The 18,412-nt window shown below is 42.8% G+C and overlaps 3 protein-coding genes across 3 annotated transcripts; 1 reads left to right on the top strand and 2 right to left on the bottom strand.

The window, feature by feature from the left end:
• Positions 1–72: 72 nt before the first annotated feature.
• ccdc181 (coiled-coil domain containing 181) lies at positions 73–5,586 on the bottom strand. Its single transcript, XM_083969532.1, has 6 exons — positions 5,157–5,586; positions 3,589–3,693; positions 2,168–3,178; positions 1,890–2,036; positions 1,185–1,348; positions 73–691 (listed from the first exon to the last, which is right to left on the bottom strand). Exons 2-6 carry the CDS (start codon positions 3,688–3,690, stop codon positions 520–522), a joined length of 1,596 nt encoding a protein of 531 aa, XP_083825658.1. The 5' UTR covers positions 3,691–3,693; positions 5,157–5,586; the 3' UTR covers positions 73–519.
• A 980-nt stretch (positions 5,587–6,566) lies between these two features.
• On the top strand, positions 6,567–11,519 carry cpox (coproporphyrinogen oxidase). The gene is made up of 7 exons (XM_083969558.1): positions 6,567–7,253; positions 7,484–7,627; positions 7,818–7,928; positions 8,053–8,194; positions 9,042–9,260; positions 10,462–10,566; positions 10,655–11,519. The coding sequence occupies exons 1-7, from the start codon at positions 6,680–6,682 to the stop codon at positions 10,737–10,739; spliced, it is 1,380 nt and encodes a 459-aa protein (XP_083825684.1). The 5' UTR covers positions 6,567–6,679; the 3' UTR covers positions 10,740–11,519.
• A 461-nt stretch (positions 11,520–11,980) lies between these two features.
• prrg1 (proline rich Gla (G-carboxyglutamic acid) 1) lies at positions 11,981–17,593 on the bottom strand. The gene is made up of 4 exons (XM_083970982.1): positions 17,518–17,593; positions 16,499–16,539; positions 15,484–15,644; positions 11,981–14,594 (listed from the first exon to the last, which is right to left on the bottom strand). Exons 2-4 carry the CDS (start codon positions 16,506–16,508, stop codon positions 14,130–14,132), a joined length of 636 nt encoding a protein of 211 aa, XP_083827108.1. The 5' UTR covers positions 16,509–16,539; positions 17,518–17,593; the 3' UTR covers positions 11,981–14,129.
• Between the last annotated feature and the right edge of the window lie 819 nt (positions 17,594–18,412).

Below are 18,412 nucleotides of genomic sequence, written 5' to 3'. Positions count from 1 at the left end.
CAGTTTCTCCTTAAATGTATATGCATTTAATTCCTTTATCATCACATCAGTTCAAATAACCTCTTACAAAATGTTAAATATCTGTGCTATATCTATGTAACCAAATATTCTCTGATCAAAGGCATATACAGGAAGAAATGGTTCTGCCCTTGTATTAAAGCTGCACCGTACTGCAGTTTGTGAAGAGCTCCATTCAAAGTAAAGTGCACCTGTCTGTGAGTACAAGGAAAAAACAAAAAAGACAAGAATAACAATTCATTTATCACACCTATAATTCATATGGACCCAGGTATGTTCACACTGAGTGGAGGTCACTGTGGTAAGAAAGGTGCTTTAACACAGCGCAGAAATAGGAATGTTAAACCCAAGCAACAACTGAAGACACCCTTTTGTTATTACAAGTCACATAAAGTCTTGTGTTGTCTAGTCTGTAGTTTAATGACCAAATATGAGACAGACTGTAAGCCAGTTTCAAGTGATTCTGTTTGAACTCAGTTGGTCCTGTTGGGTCTGTTTGGTTCAGAAGCGGTAGGCCAGCTGCTCAGTGAATCTGAATGGCTTTGTTTCATTGACGGTGCACAGCAGGTCTCTCATGCGCCTCGCCTGCCGCTCCTCCAGCACCAACCGGCGGGAGCGTTCTTGAGCCGCCTGCTGCGCCGCTCGTTTCTCCGCCCGCTTTCGCCTCATCCACCTGAGAAAAAATGGTTTTCACATCAAAGTTACCATTAGCATAGCACCCACTGTATCACGTGTTAATTTAGCTTCAATATTTATGCAGATAGAATGGCAAATATTCATTATGAGAAGAGGATCTAATCAGGATCAGGAGCATGTTCAGGACCCTTGACTTTTAACTGATCTTTGTGACTTTCCAATAATAACTGTTACAAGTAGTTTGCAAGCAGAGCCTCTGGCCCTGTGACCCTCTGACCCTGTGATCGCGTGAGCGGCTGATACGGTTGTTGACTGTTTCTCTATTATTGTGAAAGACGTTTTCTCTCAGTTCTCTGCTATTTCAAAACACCAGCAACTCCCACTACACCTTTTGGGATTTTTTTCTACAAGGTCAATGAATGAGACCTTCATTAATATTTGAAAATGTCAAAAGAATGAAATAATACCAAAAAATGCCTGATGGCTTTACTTTATTACTTAGGCCTTGAATGTAACTAAAAGTGACTCACAGCTTGAAGGCACGTTCGCACTCCTCACGGCTGCGTAACAGGTAACTACTGTCTTCCTCCAGCTTCCTCAGCTCCACCAGCTGTTGCTCTTTCTGTTGCTGCTCATGCTTCCTCTGAAGCCACAGCCTGAAGGCCTCCTCCGAGTCGCTGTGGGAGGAGTCTCTCTGTGGGGAGAAGTAGAGGTGAATGCAGTGGGCTAATAAAATGGAAATAGCTTTTCCTTGATTTTTGTGGGGAAAAGTTTTGAGTTTCAGTTTATTTGTGGATCTGTTTACAGTTGCTCAGCACAGACACCCGGTTCTTCTTCCTCTTATATAACAAATAAACCATTGTCAGTTCCTATTCCTAGTAGTACCTACTATTTATCTCTTTTCTCCCAATGATATTTTCAGTATTTAAATAAAGAAATCTTATTCAATATCTGTTTTGTTATAATGGCTATACAGTTAAATTTTAAACACCCTCTCAATTTAGAATCCAGTGCATCTTGTTACCTTAATAAATTATGAATATCTGTTTTCAGTTTAATATTCTGAAGCAATTGCCTCCACAGGCTGAAAACAACTCTGCCACAGAGGTCGGTTTCTGTTGTAGCCCGCAGACTGTCGATGATGTTGGCACGATCTTGGAAGCACTTCCTATGGAAAAGTGTGTTAAATGTATGTTTACGTTTTAGTGTGCTGGTGTGCCCCCTAGTGGCCATACCTTAGAGTTCATCTTTTCCATCTCCTGAGCTCGTTGAATCCTTTTTTCCTCCTGAACCTGGTCTCTCTTCCTCATCAGCCAGGCCTTGAACGCCAGCTCGTTCTCCTGCTTTTTCTGTTCCTCTTCCTCATGTTTCCTCTGCTCTGCCTGACAAGCACAATTTTGAGGCTGATTTAGGTATATAAATATACAGTTATATTGTTTTTTTGTTTTTTTTTAAATGAGAAATGTGCTATCTTTAACTCATCATCATGTCAGTTGTATCATTTCTGTCCTACCTCTCTGGCCAGCCTCTCCTTTCTCTCCTGGATCCTGTTCAGCAGCTCTTTCTGCTGGGGGGAAAGTGTGTAAGTGGTCTGGAAGAAAGTCCCTGTAGCTGACTGCACCCGTCTCTTGCTGCCTCTCCTCTGGCTCCCTCTCTGGCTGTGGCTGGCTGAGCTTGGCCTGTGGCGAGACTGCGCTGGAGGTCTGGGGGCCTGGAAGTGATCATTGTCCTGCCGGAAGGGTAAAGAGCCGGCGCGAGAACGAGGAGAGGAGGAGGAAGAGCTGTGGCTCTTACAGGAGTTCATAGTCTGCTCCTGGAGACGTGGGGACAAGTTGGAGAAGTCGCTGTAGCTGTTTCCGATAGGAGGGAGAAGGCCTTGACTCTGGACGTCTTTCAAGCTGACCAGGTCAAACTTACCATCTTTTTCTACAAGGACCTTTCCCTCCTTTACCCCCGTGTCTTCAGTAAACGCCCCTGCTCTGCCAGATCCTCCAGATCCTGCTTTTTCCTGCCGAGGGGAAAGTTTTAGCTCCGAGAGCTTCCCTGACACTTCGGTCTCTGCCTCTGTATCCTTTACTCTATCCTTGTTCTCCTTTCCACTTTCCATTTCAGTGCTTTTGCCATCTTTCTCAAACTGTAGTGGAGGCACCACCAGATCCACCAGCGTCTCTTTAAAATGCAGTCGCCTGCGTCTCGTTGTATCCGGAGCTGCCTGGTCTTGCAGCTCCCGGTTTGCCTGCTGGATCTTATCCAGGATGTACTTCTTCTCCTCATCTGTCTGGTCATCCATCCCTGGAGGAGGCGGGACTATAGCTGATGACTTATTCGGGCTGTCTCTGTCAGAGTCGTACTCCAAGGGCTCCATTGGTGAAGGCCACCTCTCATCATCTTCATCTAACTCCTGTGTTTTATTGCCTTTCTTCTCCTCTTTGTTGGCTCTCTCCTTTCGTTTCATTCTTTGCTCTTTCTCATCCTCCTCCAGTTCTTTGTCAATGTCTGCCTCGATGTCATCAAAGTCAGGACCCTGCGGGGGTGGAAAAGGCAGAGGGACGCTGCACTCATTGTTTGGATATCAATGAATGAGCAACATCAATACCTAGCAGGTAATAGGTGTGCTGGTGTGATAACAGCCATGTGTAAGTGTGTTCATCAATATTGCATCCAGCAGTGGCACAGTGAAAGTATGTCACTGTATGTCAACAGAGAAGGTTTCACATGCAAATAGTGAGATGTGCCAGGTTGGGTAATTCAACACTATTCACTGTCACACTTTCACAGAGCAGAGTGAGGCACCCATTCAGCAGCCAGTCTGCAGTAAGTAGATCACATTAAACAAAGATGCAAAGAGAAAAAAGAAGAGTAGAAAGTAGATGTAGAATCAGTCTATGTATGTGGTCTTGTATATCATAGTTTGCACAGGGAGGTCTGACCTACCTGGTCCTCACTCCGGCTCTCCTCACTGATCAACCAGTCCAGATCTTTCTCAAAGTCGTCCTCATACTCCTCCTGGGACTTTATGCAAACCACCTCACTCATAATCTACCAAAGGGAAAAGATCAGAGATGAAACGTAGCCTATGCCACAAAAGCTGTTGGATCTAAAAAGTGACAACAGCATGAACCAGATCTACTGGTCAGAGAACAAGAAACAAGTTTTGGATATTCAGGCCCCTCAAAGAATGACAGATTCTTAAGAATGAAAATAAAAACTATACAATGAATAAAAAGCTTGTTCCACAAAAATCTTGTGTACTTAGAGGAACTTTCACTTCTTGTATGGATCTTGAACCATTCAGCTACTGTGGTTCAAATCAAGAACTTAAATATTCATCCCACTGTGTTTAGTCTCTAAATGTATGGTATATCTAACTGCAACCTTAACATTTTAGCACATACATACATATAGATGTCATATACAGTAATATAGCCTAATATATGTAGCCTATACCACTGACATAAATTTAAATCCTATCAATGGAGACACTAAACAGAGCTGTGAATATGGCCAAAAAATATCCACCTTACCTATGTAAAAACAATGAAATTAACTGTATTGTGAGGTAGTACATGATATTACTACTTAGTAAGACAATTGTTACAATGAATATTTTTGAAGTACATTTCATCCTATTTATCAGCACTTTGAGGGTTAGTAATAGTTGTTTACCACTCCAGGGTGACCTCTAGGTGTAAATAGCATCAGAGGTTAACATATCCAGGACTGTCCACCTAACTCATGTATAGGATGAGTGGCAGTATTGGATGTCCTATGACCTGTGTAACTGAGAATCTCAACAGACACAGAAAAACAGCCTACAGAGCAGTATACAGGCCACATATCCCATCACGTTCTCTTTAGTTGGATTATCATAATGATATAACATAAAACCAAATTAGGCTATAGTTATCATATGTTATTATACATACTATTATTTTTTATTAGAGTTTACTTTTTGTGTCACAGAAGAGGATGACCACTTGAATGTTTGCATCAATGTTACACCCATTTCATCCAGTCATGTGGCTCATAAACTTAAACTCAAACCACGTAAGCCCACACCATTACAGTAATAGCAGTCTGATCCTCACTACATCCCAGTATTTCCATGTAGGCCTAGTCTATTGATCTCCTACTTGGTCGCCACCTAGTGGACTGAAATCAGTCCTGCAGGTAAGCCAATAAACTATTCTTGTTTTTGTCACTGAATTCCCTTTCCCATTATGTAGGTTATGTTTCAGTGTAGCCTTTCTGTCTTTATTTCTAATGTAGCAACTAGCCTACTTTCAATGGCCACAAGGTAAAATGTAACACTAGAAGACTGTGTAATCCTGTTTATTTTTATACCTCTGCTGTTTATAAAAATAAACCGGCCGAAAATGGAATAAGAAGATGATCTGTCGAGGAGAGTCTGTGCCTATGGGTTTCATATTCTACTCAAAGTTTTGTCTAACTAGAATAGACAAGAGGAGTAAAGACTGTGGCGCAAAGGTTATTAAACTCACCACCAGCTGTTCCCTGTGCAGTGCTCCTGTTTAGTTAAAAGCGATGAAAGAAGACATCCAGCCGGGCTTTTTGGCGACTATTTCTTCATCTAACTGGCTTATATAGTGTCTGGTAGTCTGCGAAACATCACCTGTCCTGAGCACATAATCTGCTTCTACTCCCTCTGCAGCCCTAAAAGGTTTAATGGACGCGTCGTCATAGAGACCTACAACACGCTTTACTACTTGCGCATGCGCGGTCCGGGAACACGCAAAAACAAGGCTCACTTTACTGTCAATAAAAACCTCCCTGTGCTCACTGTAAACAGGGGAACATAACAAACATGTGCGTGGGATAAATTCCGTTTAGAAATGTTATAATCAAACTGTAAAAAGAAAAATGTCTCTGTTTATTAATTTTGCATAATAGTCATGCAGTTAAGGTGTCGTGTGAGATTAAATGTATTATTGATTACAGGGATCGCATTAACTGATTTCTATTATTCAATCTGTGAGATATAAAACATTAAACTAAGGTTTGTCTGATCCAAAACATGGAGCAGATTAAATGTGAGTTGGACTGTAATTGCGAATTTCTCTGGAAATAAACAGCACTGCAGCACAATATTAGCTGAATGACAGACTTTAAGGGTGGCCCTTTCAGTACCACCACTTTTGAAGAGAAAGAATAATAGGCCTATTAGCTATAAAGCTGCAAATTGAACAATACACAAGTTGACAAGCAGTTAAGAAAGTGTGATACTGAATTAAAATACAATAGATGACGATTCCACCTTGGAAATAGGTACCTTATTTTTAGTTTGGTTGGTGTTATTGCATGTAGACAGCACATTATTACAGGACAGAGGTACCAGCCAGTTAATTCATATAGGGGCTCATGTTTATATCAGAAAGGGTTTCATAATATGAAATAGACCCGGTAAAACATATGATGATGAAACATTTTATTGTTTTTTTTTTATTGTTAATTTGCACTATTTCAAGCAGGCAAAAAAAAATGCAGTGAACAGGATGTGCAGGTGTAGGTGAGATTAAAAAATCCGGAGAGTTTTATAAATAAGGAAGTAAAGGAAATCTCACCTCAGTAACATAGCCTACATAACAAACATAAATCATAAAATCAACAACAAATACCGTACTTCTGGTTTGGGCTGCGGCTGCGTCAAAAAAACAAACAGAAAAACTAGATGAGGAGGGAGTTGGACGATACACAAAGCAACATTTCATTCATCCAGATCACCGAACGCAACGTTTTTAGATTTCAGGCGCGTTGCACTCTGGGTCTTGTAGTCCGCTGAACGCTTTCACCGCTGGGAGCGCTCGGCGTCGCGTACGGCAGCGGACGACATTTCCCGCGTTGCTTCGCCTCGCCCACAACCGAGGAAGTACACGCCCCCCTTCAGTCAACGCAGCACGACTGGGGAGCACGTAGGCATCACCACACAACTTCAGATAATGTTGTGAGAAGTTGAGAAGCACGTAACCGCCGGTCACGACAGCCAGGGACACACGCTGACGAGAGAATGGCCACCATCGTCTTCTGCGCGGCGAACAAAACGACGAGACATTGTTTAGTTGCGCATTTTAAAAGACTTGCTGGTGCAACTGCAAGTGAGACGCACTTGCCGTTTTCCACACGCAGCTGGTCATTGACTTCGCTTCCGGGAACGCGATGGTTTTCCAGGGCTACCGGGGTGAGGTTTATGTCCCATGGGACCGCAGGCAGATCCGCTGCAGCCGGACGAACCAGGAGGGGAGCCCTGGCGCTGAGTGGAGCCGCAGCAGCAGCAGTCACAGCAGCGGCGGCCGTAGCGGGGTTTCTAGCCAATGCTAACCACTTCCAGCGTGCAGAGATGGCAACGAGGGTCTCCCAACAAGCCGCCGAGAAGACGGAGCAAGTCGAGGGGGACATTGTGGAGAGATGCCGGGGTTTCATGTCTCCTCCGGTGAGCGACATCAGCGTGCTGCAGGGGAGGAAGGAGGAGATGTGCACCAGGATGGAGATGCTGATCATGCAGACACAGGCCGAGTTCTGCAGAGCTCTGGAGGAGGTGGACGGCGGCGTGTTTAAGGTGGACCGGTGGCAGAGGAAAGAAGGTGAAGATGATGATGATGATGATGATAACAACCTGCAGAGATCAGTGCAGAGCATTACAGATAATCAGCATTCAGTTCATCATAAAGTGTACTGTGTTTATGAGTTTGTCCATGCACCGGCGTTTAAGACATGTTCTTTGTGCACAGTTACATGTTATAAAATGACAAAAAAGGCTGGTCTGTAAACTAATTTCATTTCATTTCTGTGTGTGTGTGTGTGTGTGTGTCAGGTGGTGGAGGAATCAGCTGTGTAATGCAGGATGGTAAGGTGTTTGAGAAGGCAGGAGTGAATGTGTCCGTGGTGTTTGGGAACCTGACAGAGGAAGCTGCCAAGCAGATGACGAGCAGAGGGAAAGTGCTCAAGGGGAAAGATGGTGAGCTCTCGACCGGAAGATGTTTGTTAACCTGTGTTCACCACTTCTTCTCATGCACGCTCAGATGTTCACTGATTGTTGCACCCAACAAGAGTTAGGGGTGCTCCTAATATGCACTTAAGACCCCTTTGTATGTATCTTGTTGTCGGCTATGCCTGAACTGTGTCACTTGTGCTCTGTTTTCTCTCAGGGAAGCTGCCGTTTTGTGCCATGGGTGTGAGCTCCGTTATTCACCCCAAGAACCCCCACATCCCCACAGTGCACTTCAACTACAGATACTTTGAGATAGAGGAGGAAGATGGTGAGTGTGTCCATGTCGGGCCTTGATGTCAGCAGTTGTGTCCTGGTGTCAGTGACACTATTGAATACGTGAATGAATGATAACCTTTGTTTGCTTCTTCCTTTTCCCTCTGTGTGTGTTTCAGGCAATAAACAGTGGTGGTTTGGTGGAGGAACAGACCTGACTCCAGTTTATGTCAATAAAGAAGATGCTTTTCACTTCCACAACACTTTGAAGGAGGCCTGTGACAAACACCATTCGCAATACTACCCTGACTTTAAGAAATGGTACAGTCTGACTTAACATTAGTCCAGCTATAATATGAAAACAGGTTTTAATGTTGTGGCCTATTGCTTTATATCGGTGACCCCTATAGTTTATTCTGAATTCTATGTAATTTGATTTGTAGTTTCAATTATTTTCCACATCTTCATGGCTTGACCATGTAAAAAAAAATACACAGATCAGTCACAACATAAAAATCTGTTGTAATGTTATGACTGATCCAGTGTATGTGGGTTTGCGTGTATATCCACACGTACGCCTGATTTCTGCATTTGTCTGTATGTGGATTACAATGGGTGTATCCTCACTGTAAGATAATGATAAGAGAACGTCTTGGTCTAAAATCTGCAGATGCAGAAAAACCGTTGGGCCGTGACGCTGGTCAGTATTTGAGAGGAATGGGTGTGGTTTATCTGATGTGGACTAATAACTACATTTCATCATCTTAATTTGATGATTTCGGGAAATATACCAATTTCTTTCTTTCTAGTTGAGTTACTGGTGGGAGGATGTTATGTAACCTTTACCATCCTGCTTTCAGTTCAGTTAAACTATCTCTTGGCTTTAGTTTTATATTCGATGGACAAACGTGAGATTTGTCATTCAAGCATATTACCAAATAAGTCATACTGTTCCTTTAAGTAGTGACCAAAGCATAAACAAGTATCAAGTTAATACCTCTAAAATTCACCTCTAAATACACAACACCACCTCAAAGTGGTAGTGCAGCTACTTTAAGGCTTAATAAAGGAGAAGCGACTATGTAAAACAAGTTTTAAATAAATATTGATGGTTTTAGTCTGACAAGAAAAGTAAACGATTTTTCAAACCAGTTCTTCTGCTCTCTAGGTGTGACAGATACTTCTATATCCGCCACAGAGGTGAGACTCGAGGCATAGGAGGGATCTTCTTCGATGACCTAGACACCCCTAATCAGGAAGAAGTGTTCAACTTTGTTAAGAGCTGTGCTCGCACTGTGGTGCCCTGCTACCTGCCCATCGTATACAAACATCTCAATGACCCCGTTACTCCTGAAGAAAAGGACTGGCAGCAGGTACGACGAGGCAGGTGAGTGAAACACACAAATGAAGCCATGCTGTTAATTAGTAATGCATACATAGGAGACTGTTAAAAGGAGATTTTGTAAATGAATTTCTGTTTCATACTCAATTATGTAGCCAACTCAAGATTATTTTTTCCCCTTTGTTGTCACAAACCATACCAATAACTCACTGCCTTACCTCTACACCGACAGCAGCATCTGCTAAGTAGTTAGTATTTCTCAAGTCAGCTATACATTACAAACTTAACCTTGAGTCCATCATAAAATTGCATCTTAAAGAGGTTACACAAAGGACCTATTTAAGATCGGTGATCTAATGATTAATAGCTGTCAATATTTATGTTTGTTTATTTTGTAAAAGGTAAAATAAACAAATGTAGATGAATGTTTAAAAAAAAGCAAAAAGCTTTGCAGTGGACTCCATGCACAGCCTGTGTGGTCAGAAGCTGGAACGGATCCCAGCAGAGCTTACTGCCTCAGCAGGGAGTCACCTAACTCACAACACAGAGAAATGAGCAAATGAGTTAGTTTATGAAAAGAAAAAAGGATGGTAATAATGAGCCAGAGCGTCAGGGGGTTGGATGGGTGAAATAAATGGGAGGAGGAGAAGGAAGAGGCTAGACTAGACCGACTGGTGAGAATCAGCTATGGCTCAGTCTAATCAGTGAAGTTAAGTAAACTGTACAAACAGATTCTACAGCCAAGAGTACAGAGTCATGGCGTCGTGTGGCGCAGTGGGTTGAGCAGGCGCCCCATATGCAGAGGCTACAGTCCTCGCTGCAGTCGGCCCCGGCTCAAATCTCGCATCGGGCGGCCATGTACGTACTGCATGTCATTCCCCCTCTCTCCGCCTCCCCATTTCCGGTCTCTCTCAACTATCCTATCAATTAAAGGCACCCCCCCCCCAAAAAAATACTTTATATAAAAGAAAAAAGAGTGCAGTGTCATTTAAGCTATTTGCTAGCACACAAATGCATCAACTTTAAGCACTTCAGTCATTTTCTAACATTATTTACCAAATAGTAAAGCAGAATAAGCTTGAACAGAAGCCACTAGCTGCCTGTAAGGAAACTAAATTCCCATTACAAATTCAAAATGTATGCTGTGGATGAGTTATCTGTTGATTAAGGCTGGACACATCTGAACTTAAGGTGTCATAAATCAAATGAAGCCACATGTCTACAGCAGTTTTTATTTGTGTTGTAGATACGTGGAGTTCAACCTGGTGTATGACAGGGGAGTGAAGTTTGGCTTGGCCACACCTGGCTCCAGAATCGAAAGCATCCTCATGTCCCTCCCCCTCACTGCCAGGTAAGACATCGCTCCCACCGAGTCAGCGGTCGCCTCTGCTAATGAGCTTTCTGTGTGTCTTGGTAACAAACTCACTTCTCATCCTCAGGTGGGAGTACATGCATGAGCCTGCCAAAGGTACCGCTGAGGCTGAGATGCTGGAGGCGCTACGAAACCCCAAGGAGTGGGTGTGACCGCACACTGCGTTCGCAGGCTTAGTTATGGACAAAAACATCCAGGAAACCGTCTTTTTTGTACTTTATAAAAGTGTGACCTGTTCAACACCATCAGCAGCACTTAAAACAATAATGTGAACTTGTATCTGTATTTGCCTAAAGAGTTTCTTAATCCGCGCTGGTACTTTTCTCTCTACTGTTTGCTATGTTATTTTAAATCAATATTGATAATACTTGAGGGATGTGAGTCATTTAAAATGAGACACTGTGTTGTTAATTTCACCGACTGAGCCAGTATTTACTGCCTGGAGAAATCAAGTAAAACTAAATAATATAACTTCACAGGGCCTTTGACCTGTTTTTAGGTCATCTCACATTGATGATACCGAGTACATGTTTGTGTCGAGCGCTAGCTGTGTGTTTTTTCTACGCCTGAGCTAAATGTGGCTTGCTCTAGTTGAAGCTGTCTGAGCTCTGCTCTTCTTTAACGAGCCACTAAAAGGGAAAACAAGGACAAACTGAGCCACTGTGTTTTGTAGGTGTTCCACTACTCACATCAAATGTTAATAAAACTGGTTTAGATGTCTAAGTGCATCTGCTCAACACAATGGGCTATTTTTGGCAAGCAAGGCTGAATGATATGAAATGAACGGCTCCCTGTTGAGCCCCATATACATTGTGTTTTAGGTCTTTCATTTGTGGTTAATGAGTCACTTCCTGGTTTGTTTGAACAGCAGTAAACAACACTTGGATCATGTTCCACACAGAGGATAAACATGGATAACAAGACAGGTGGTCTTGTTATCCAGAAAACATTCTTCACCACACAACCCCTCAAGTGATGTCCTTTAAAAAAATTATACCCAAAAGCAATGGTTTGTGTATTTTATTAACATTTTACATAATATTCCAAATGAAATTCTTCCACCCTTAGTTACATAATGTCTTTTTGTTCCAGCACCTTAAAGTACATTTGACTATTACTGATATGACTATTGAAATCCCATTGTAATGGTTTCATTCTCAATTTCTTGTGACTCATTTTACACATGTTCCTTTGTCCCTTTGTCTCTCACTACTTTGATTCAGTTGTGAGAGACTGAACAAAGCCCAGTGTTGTTTAATCGTCTTGTTAGTAAAATGATGATCCTTTGGGGAATTCAACAGGCAGGAGAACTGTAGAAATCTGGTTTAAATGCTCACTGTACACTTACAAAAACACATACTTACTCATTGTCAGCATATTTTAAAATGTTTTATTACAAATTAATTCAAGCTTTTGCACATATCAAGGATTTATAACAAGTCCCCTTGCATTTCATGTTATATAACATTTTGTTTGATAAGGCATTGTAAAAACAGGGCTCTGTCAGTAACAGTACAGCTGACCTAACCAAAATGGCTACCCCCTACCAGCACAACTCAGTTCAAGGTCATCGCAAGTGCTGAGGTTCAAAGGTCGACGCACAAAAAAGTACATTAACAGTAATAGTCAGTGCTCACGGGCTGTGAGGTGTAGACAGGAAATGTGTAAGTGAAAATTAGACATATTTGGTTTTTAGAGTGTATGCAGCAACATTGCATATAGATTATGAGCACTTTTTACCGGTTTATAGTGACATAGTTATTGCTGAGTGTCACGCTCAATATCAAACCACACTGTCCTATTCTTCCTTTAACAGCTCATTTTGAGCTTACACACAAAGTGCCTTCATTTATTCACAAACTAGTGTATAATCATCACATTAGTATCAATGCATTCACTGCATTCCTATGCAGTAAAAACAATCTCACTGTAACTTACTTTCACACACAGGCTATACATATTTATATACAGGAACATTACACATGCTAAACATGGACTCTGTCCATAGTGACATTAAATATGGACCCTCTCCCCTCCAATAACTCTTTTCCCATAAGCCTCTGTCTCTAATGCTTTCTGTCCCACATTCCTGTGCAAGTCACTCCACAACTTCACTGTAGCTGCAAACCTATTTGAAGAATCCTAAGTGTACTTTTAGTGAAACTAGCACAGTAGAAGACTTTGTGGCCACATATTCAACTCGGTTACATTTGCTTTAGGGGAAAGAGTGGGGAAAGATTTTCACAGTTAAAGCAGACTCTGAGAACTTTTCAGTGGCCCTGAACATGAGCATGGACTAGCAAGCACTGATGCATCAACCAGCGGTTCGGAGCCAGATCCAACCTCAATTGTAAAGACCAAGCTGCATGCATTACCAAAATGTAAGCACATAATGACACACATCGACACAATGTATATCAGCACACCCTTAAACAACTAATGGCCTTGAACTCAGAAACATTCACCAAGTGTATAATAAAGTCGGGCCAATGCATTAGTTTGGCAACTTGATTGTGTAAACTTGCATTAAGTTTTAGTTTTGATAACAGTGAATCAAATTAGTGACTATAATGCAATAGGGCTTCTACTAGTATCTCAATGCTCCCTTTAACCCCCTATATAAAACCGAGGACAGCGTACAAGCAAAGCACGTAACAGCCAAGAGCTGAAGCAAATGAACTGCTCACCCAGATACTTTTGTGATGAGTTGGTCAACCAAACCCGAGCTAACAAGTTAGTACTTAAATCAGATTAGTCATCTAGGAGTGAACAGTTGCACAAAGCTCATGATGCCATGACGAAGATGAGATGAATAATAGCTCTTCAAATAACATGACAAATGTTATACCTGATTTTGAATTTGATTTTGATTCTTTCCACCCCCTAGTGATCAAACATTATTTATTGCAACTTTAGTCTGAGTGTCACTAGAATCGTTGAGAGATTTAAACGTGCTTGAGGCTGGTGCGAAACAATATTGATGAATTGTAGAAAACGGTTGATGGAGACAGTGAGTACTTAGGTTTGACAACAAGGAAGTCAAAGTTGAACATAGTGAAAATAAGCGCAAAATATCTGTTATTAAGCACTCAAGTCTAAAAAATGGCACTAACCTTCAATAAAGCATTGGTCCAAACCCTATATACACTTAGAATAGTTATCCTTCATTATGGCAATCCTAATCGTTGCTTCTTCACACCACATGCAACATTTCTTATGCCTGCAGAGTTAAATAATTTGTTACAGTGTAACAGCATAGATGCAACTTTAGGAAATTCAGCAGAGGTGTTGGTTGGTTTTGGTATTCCAGTATTACTTACTCCTTCCTGCCATTACTTCACCTCACTGATGAAAAGTTAGTGCAAATTTCAACAGCACTGGCGCTGGCAAAGATTGCATTAGTCCATTGACCAGACAGTTATTAGTGTTTCTGGTTGTGTTGAGTGAGGAAGGCTGGTGATACCACAACAGTGGCGTTGCTAGATGGTAGGAGTCTTAGTGTGGGTTAGGGCTTTTGTTGGGGGTGGTAGTGAAACATGGGGTTACTTCCCGTGGCCGTTGACACTAGCAGTGCTGGTGGTGGTGACAATATCCTCGTACTGTGGAGGCGGCTCCGTCTCTATCTGGACGTCTGCATGGCCCACAGCCTCCTCGTAAGATGGCGGCGGGTCTCCAGCACTTCCTCTCCCTGAAGTGATCTCTGAGCCTGGATAAGCTGGGCTGCTGTGGACACTGAGTTCTGATTGGTCACCATGGTGGTACTCCCTCCCCCAATGGTCCATAGAGACCACGGACAGGACGTGGTCATGATGTGAGTGTCCCAGGCTGGGGCTGCGCTGCGAGCGCTTACGGGAGTGGCAGCGCCAAACGGTGATGGCGACGGCAGCGATGATGAACACAACCAGCAGCAACGGCACTATCAAGTAGAGAGAGTGGACCCCGCCCACCACCGTCTCCAGGCCTCCGGACGGACTGCTCTCACGCACATATTCCTCCCAGAACCGTCTCTGCAGCCGGTCACAGCAAAGACACAAAGACACAGACAGAGTCAAAAAGATTGCTAAAATGATTTCTTCAAGACAATACACAGCTACATTTGTGCAGGATGTAATCATGGTGGCAAATAATTGTTTCCAAAGTCATGGCACACACAGTATTCATTGTACAAAAACTTTTTACATGGATCACTGCAACACAAAAGCAGCAGACAAATACGCCCAAACAAAAAGAGACCACTGCACGTCCATCTGCGTGACTTTGCTCTCGGGCCGCTCACAATAGTTTTACAAATACGCCTCCCTCTCCAGCAAGCACTCGGCTGTTCTTCCTGCTGATAATCATCACTTCCTGAAAAAACACTCACATTCCACGAGCTACCAGTCTTGGCGCAGGATTTATAACTGGACACATGAACCCTACAAAACAGCACGGAGAGGAATAGCTTTGATTTTGTTTCGCGGGGTGGCTGGTATCAGTTACGCAGCAGTAGTAATATTGATTTGTGGATTTTTTACCCCTGGCAGGGACTCCTGTTTCCTGCTGCTGTTCCGAATAAGAGCTAATCAGGAGAGTTGTTGTAGTATCCTGTGTGTTTTCCTTGTTGCTTAATGGCCACAGATGAACTGTGATAAAAGTTGCGTCTGCCCCAGTCACAAGCTGACCAGGAAATGCCTGAACACATGACTGCTGGAATCAACATCCCAACATAGACAGCACAATGGATGACTAACTCAATCCACCTGACCACCTAATGCTGACAAACAAAGACCACTTTATGTTGTTAATGTGTTGCAGGTGTTTCAATTTGTTCTACTTTGTCGTTCCTGTGTGTGTGTAGTCGGTTTTCAGTAGAGGAAGAACTGTAGGCCTGCTGTCACGTGTCACTTGTCCCCTCACCGTCTTCTCATCGTTCTCAAAAGCCTCACGGGCCTCCTCATAGGTGCAGATCTCTTCCCGGCACTCCCTCTGGATGTCACCCTGCTTCACCTCCTCCAGCCAGAAGTTGGCCCTGCGCAGCCGCCGCAGCACAGAGTGGGCTGCGTCCGCCGGCAGGAACACTGAGAGGAGGGTGATATAGGTAAAGTGGAAGAGGAGACAACAGACAAGGGCAAAGGGCGGGGAAGGACGGAAGATTGAGAGATTTGTGAGAGATAGAAAAAAATTGCATGAATCAAGATAACAGGAGGAGACATTAGAGGGTAGAGGTGATTCAGCACGGCAAACAGCAGGGAGGAGACAAAGGAGGGGAATTAGGCAATGATGGACAGTACTGAAAAAGAGAGGAGGATAGAGCTGCCAAAAAATGCAAGGAGGGAAAAAAGGGAGAGAGGGAGAGAAGAGAGGTGGGGACTGAAACAAAGGCAGCAGAGCAGAGCAAAGCCGAGCGCTGCCCAGTGCCCACATTTCTGCATAAAAACAAAAGTTCCTTTGATTTCGGCATCAATCCATGGGCCACATAAGAGAAACTGGAGGAATTAACTTAGTGAGACACAGCGCCGCTCTGTTTCACACATCCAGGAGAAAAACATAAACTCTCCGACAGAAACTGTTGCACGAGATGCCACAACATGCCCTAGGAATTAAAGATTTGCAAGTGATGGCCTCTGTGTGACTCATGAGTTCAAGGATGTGATCAGCACAAGACTTGAAAGAAAAAGAAATAAATAAGTAAGCTGCAAAATGCAGAAAAACAAGAAATACCTCGAGGAAAGAATTGTGTGCTAAAGAAAACAGAAAAAACCTGAAGAGTTGCATTCCAATGACAAAATTGTGTTTGACAAACAATGTGGGAGATACGCACAATAGAAAAGAAAAAAAAAGCAAGAAATTGGAGAAGAGTTTATAAACAAAGTGATAAAGTTCAAGTGAATTTCTCTGCTTGTGGGCAGGAATATAATCTCAGTAAACTTACCACTCCCCATGATTCCTGCGGGTCTGTTTGGGATGATTTATCTGTAGGAAAACAAACACACACACACTAATAAAAAGCTTTGAAGCTGCTGATACAAACCAGACCATAACGAACTTTGGCTGCATTTCAAAAACTGCACCTCTTCCTCTGTTTCTTTCCTCAGACAAACAGTCATTTAGAGAGCAAGACTGGACATTAGCCTACTGCTGGTTTGGCTCCACTGAACTACAGAAATGACCTAATAAATACATGTGACTCATATGCAATGTCACATTATCAAGAAATATCTGGACCATCTGTTATAAGGAGTCAAATCATTTATAACATTACTCAATTGAGGACATTTGTTTTATAAGTGGGTTGTAAAGTAGTAGGAGTAATAGTTGTATGGTATGTCTGATATTTATTATGCTTAAGGTTAAAAAATATATAGCCTAGTAGCCTAATTAAAATGATAATATTATTGTTTTAACGGACTGCTGTTAAAGGGCGTTGCTGTGTTGTGAAAGTGAGACATCCTTGACAGAGGTGTCGATGACCAATGGCGGCTGTAGGCCAGTGTTACACATGGATGTCTTACGGGAATCCTGCTCGTTGCTGCCCAAAATAGATCCCGGGCAGCGGAAACATCACTAACAAAGCGCCGCCGCCCCGTTACTCACATTATCAGCGCGACATAACAACAAACGGAGGCTTCATTGTTTCTTCAACACCATTGTTCAACATTGTTGGCTAAGCTCCACTGCGGCTGTTGCCGACCGGCCTGTTCTCGCACCGTACGGCCGTGAGTCGTCCAGCGGGCCGGGGGTTGGTGGGGTTACAGCGCCCAGCGTATTGACAAGCTGGGGATGATTTGTAGGATCAGTCCGCCTTCAGCCGCGGATGCGATTTTAACCAGCGACGCACGATTCAAACGACAAATGGAGTCGATAGAAAGTCCTCCGCTATGTACGGCAGGGTCGACTTCATAGAGAGAAGGTGTGTCAGTGAGGAAATTAAAGTTCATCACTCCGGCTTACCTCGTTTTGTCCCCCAATATGCGCAGAAACGGTCCCTCGTCTGCTCCGCTGCTCCTGAGTGCGGCGCAGGCGCGTCGGCTCTGTTTGCGTACAGCGGACCACGGCGTGGCCAGGCCCCCCAGTTAAAGGGACAGTCCACACAGCAGCAGAGATCACACTCACCCATCACTGATGGCAACCGATGGCAACACAGTAGTAGTTAGTCCAACATAATGGAGTTTAAATAGCCTTAGTAATCATATTGAAATTTGAACTAGATTATTATTGGAATATAACAGAATTTAACCTCCAAACAATTGCACTGTTTTTTTTTAAATAGATATCTAATAACTAGACCTATACTATGCTAATAACACAACAAAAACAACAACCATAATCATAAAAAAACCCCAACAACAATAGCCTACATCTAATGATGGAATTTGTTAATTTCTCACGTCAATGTCCTGCAACAAAGGACTCTGACTAGGTTTTTTTTATAAGGTAACCTATTACCTACCAGACTTCCTCACATTGTTGTAGGCCCTACTGTCTCAGAAAGAAAAGCTGCTGTTGTTGGCTACTGTTGCCTTCAAAAAAATGTCACTGCTAGAAATAGCACATATTTAAACATCAGTGCCTACTTGCATACACTTCTTTATAAGGAAAACAGGCCAATGGGTGACACTCTGACTCAGATAGCTGCGTGACAAAAAGGGTTAGAGAATGAGACAAAACAAGTGAAAGAAAATTCAGACCTGAAGCAAACACACAAATTGCAAGAGTGTGTCTGGTCTATATGAAAAACTGAAAAAAACACCTGTTGCTGAACTGATTTCAAGAAACATTAGCCTACACAAAGTCTGGATAAATGTCCTAATTCTGAAGTTATAAAAAGGAAAACAATCAACAGTGC

The sequence above is a fragment of the Trachurus trachurus genome, assembly GCF_905171665.1.
Source record: "Trachurus trachurus genome assembly, chromosome: 4".
In the NCBI taxonomy this organism is placed as follows: domain Eukaryota; kingdom Metazoa; phylum Chordata; class Actinopteri; order Carangiformes; family Carangidae; genus Trachurus; species Trachurus trachurus.
The sequence above is the reverse complement of the archived record's forward strand: the minus strand, read 5'-3'. Positions and strand labels throughout refer to the sequence as shown.

Excerpts from the sequence above, each read along its gene's own strand:
- ccdc181 (XM_083969532.1), bottom strand. The coding sequence starts at position 3,690 with ATGAGTGAGGTGGTTTGCATAAAGTCCCAGGAGGAGTATGAGGACGAC. Across the intron at positions 2,037-2,167 it reads AGGAGAGGCTGGCCAGAGAG|GCAGAGCAGAGGAAACATGA; the intron begins GTAGGACAGAAA and ends TGTGCTTGTCAG. Across the intron at positions 692-1,184 it reads TGCGAACGTGCCTTCAAGCT|GTGGATGAGGCGAAAGCGGG; the intron begins GTGAGTCACTTT and ends ATTTTTTCTCAG.
- cpox (XM_083969558.1), top strand. The coding sequence starts at position 6,680 with ATGGCCACCATCGTCTTCTGCGCGGCGAACAAAACGACGAGACATTGT. Across the intron at positions 7,254-7,483 it reads CCGGTGGCAGAGGAAAGAAG|GTGGTGGAGGAATCAGCTGT; the intron begins GTGAAGATGATG and ends TGTGTGTGTCAG. Across the intron at positions 7,929-8,052 it reads TGAGATAGAGGAGGAAGATG|GCAATAAACAGTGGTGGTTT; the intron begins GTGAGTGTGTCC and ends TGTGTGTTTCAG.
- prrg1 (XM_083970982.1), bottom strand. Across the intron at positions 14,595-15,483 it reads TTGAGAACGATGAGAAGACG|AGACGGTTCTGGGAGGAATA; the intron begins GTGAGGGGACAA and ends GACCGGCTGCAG.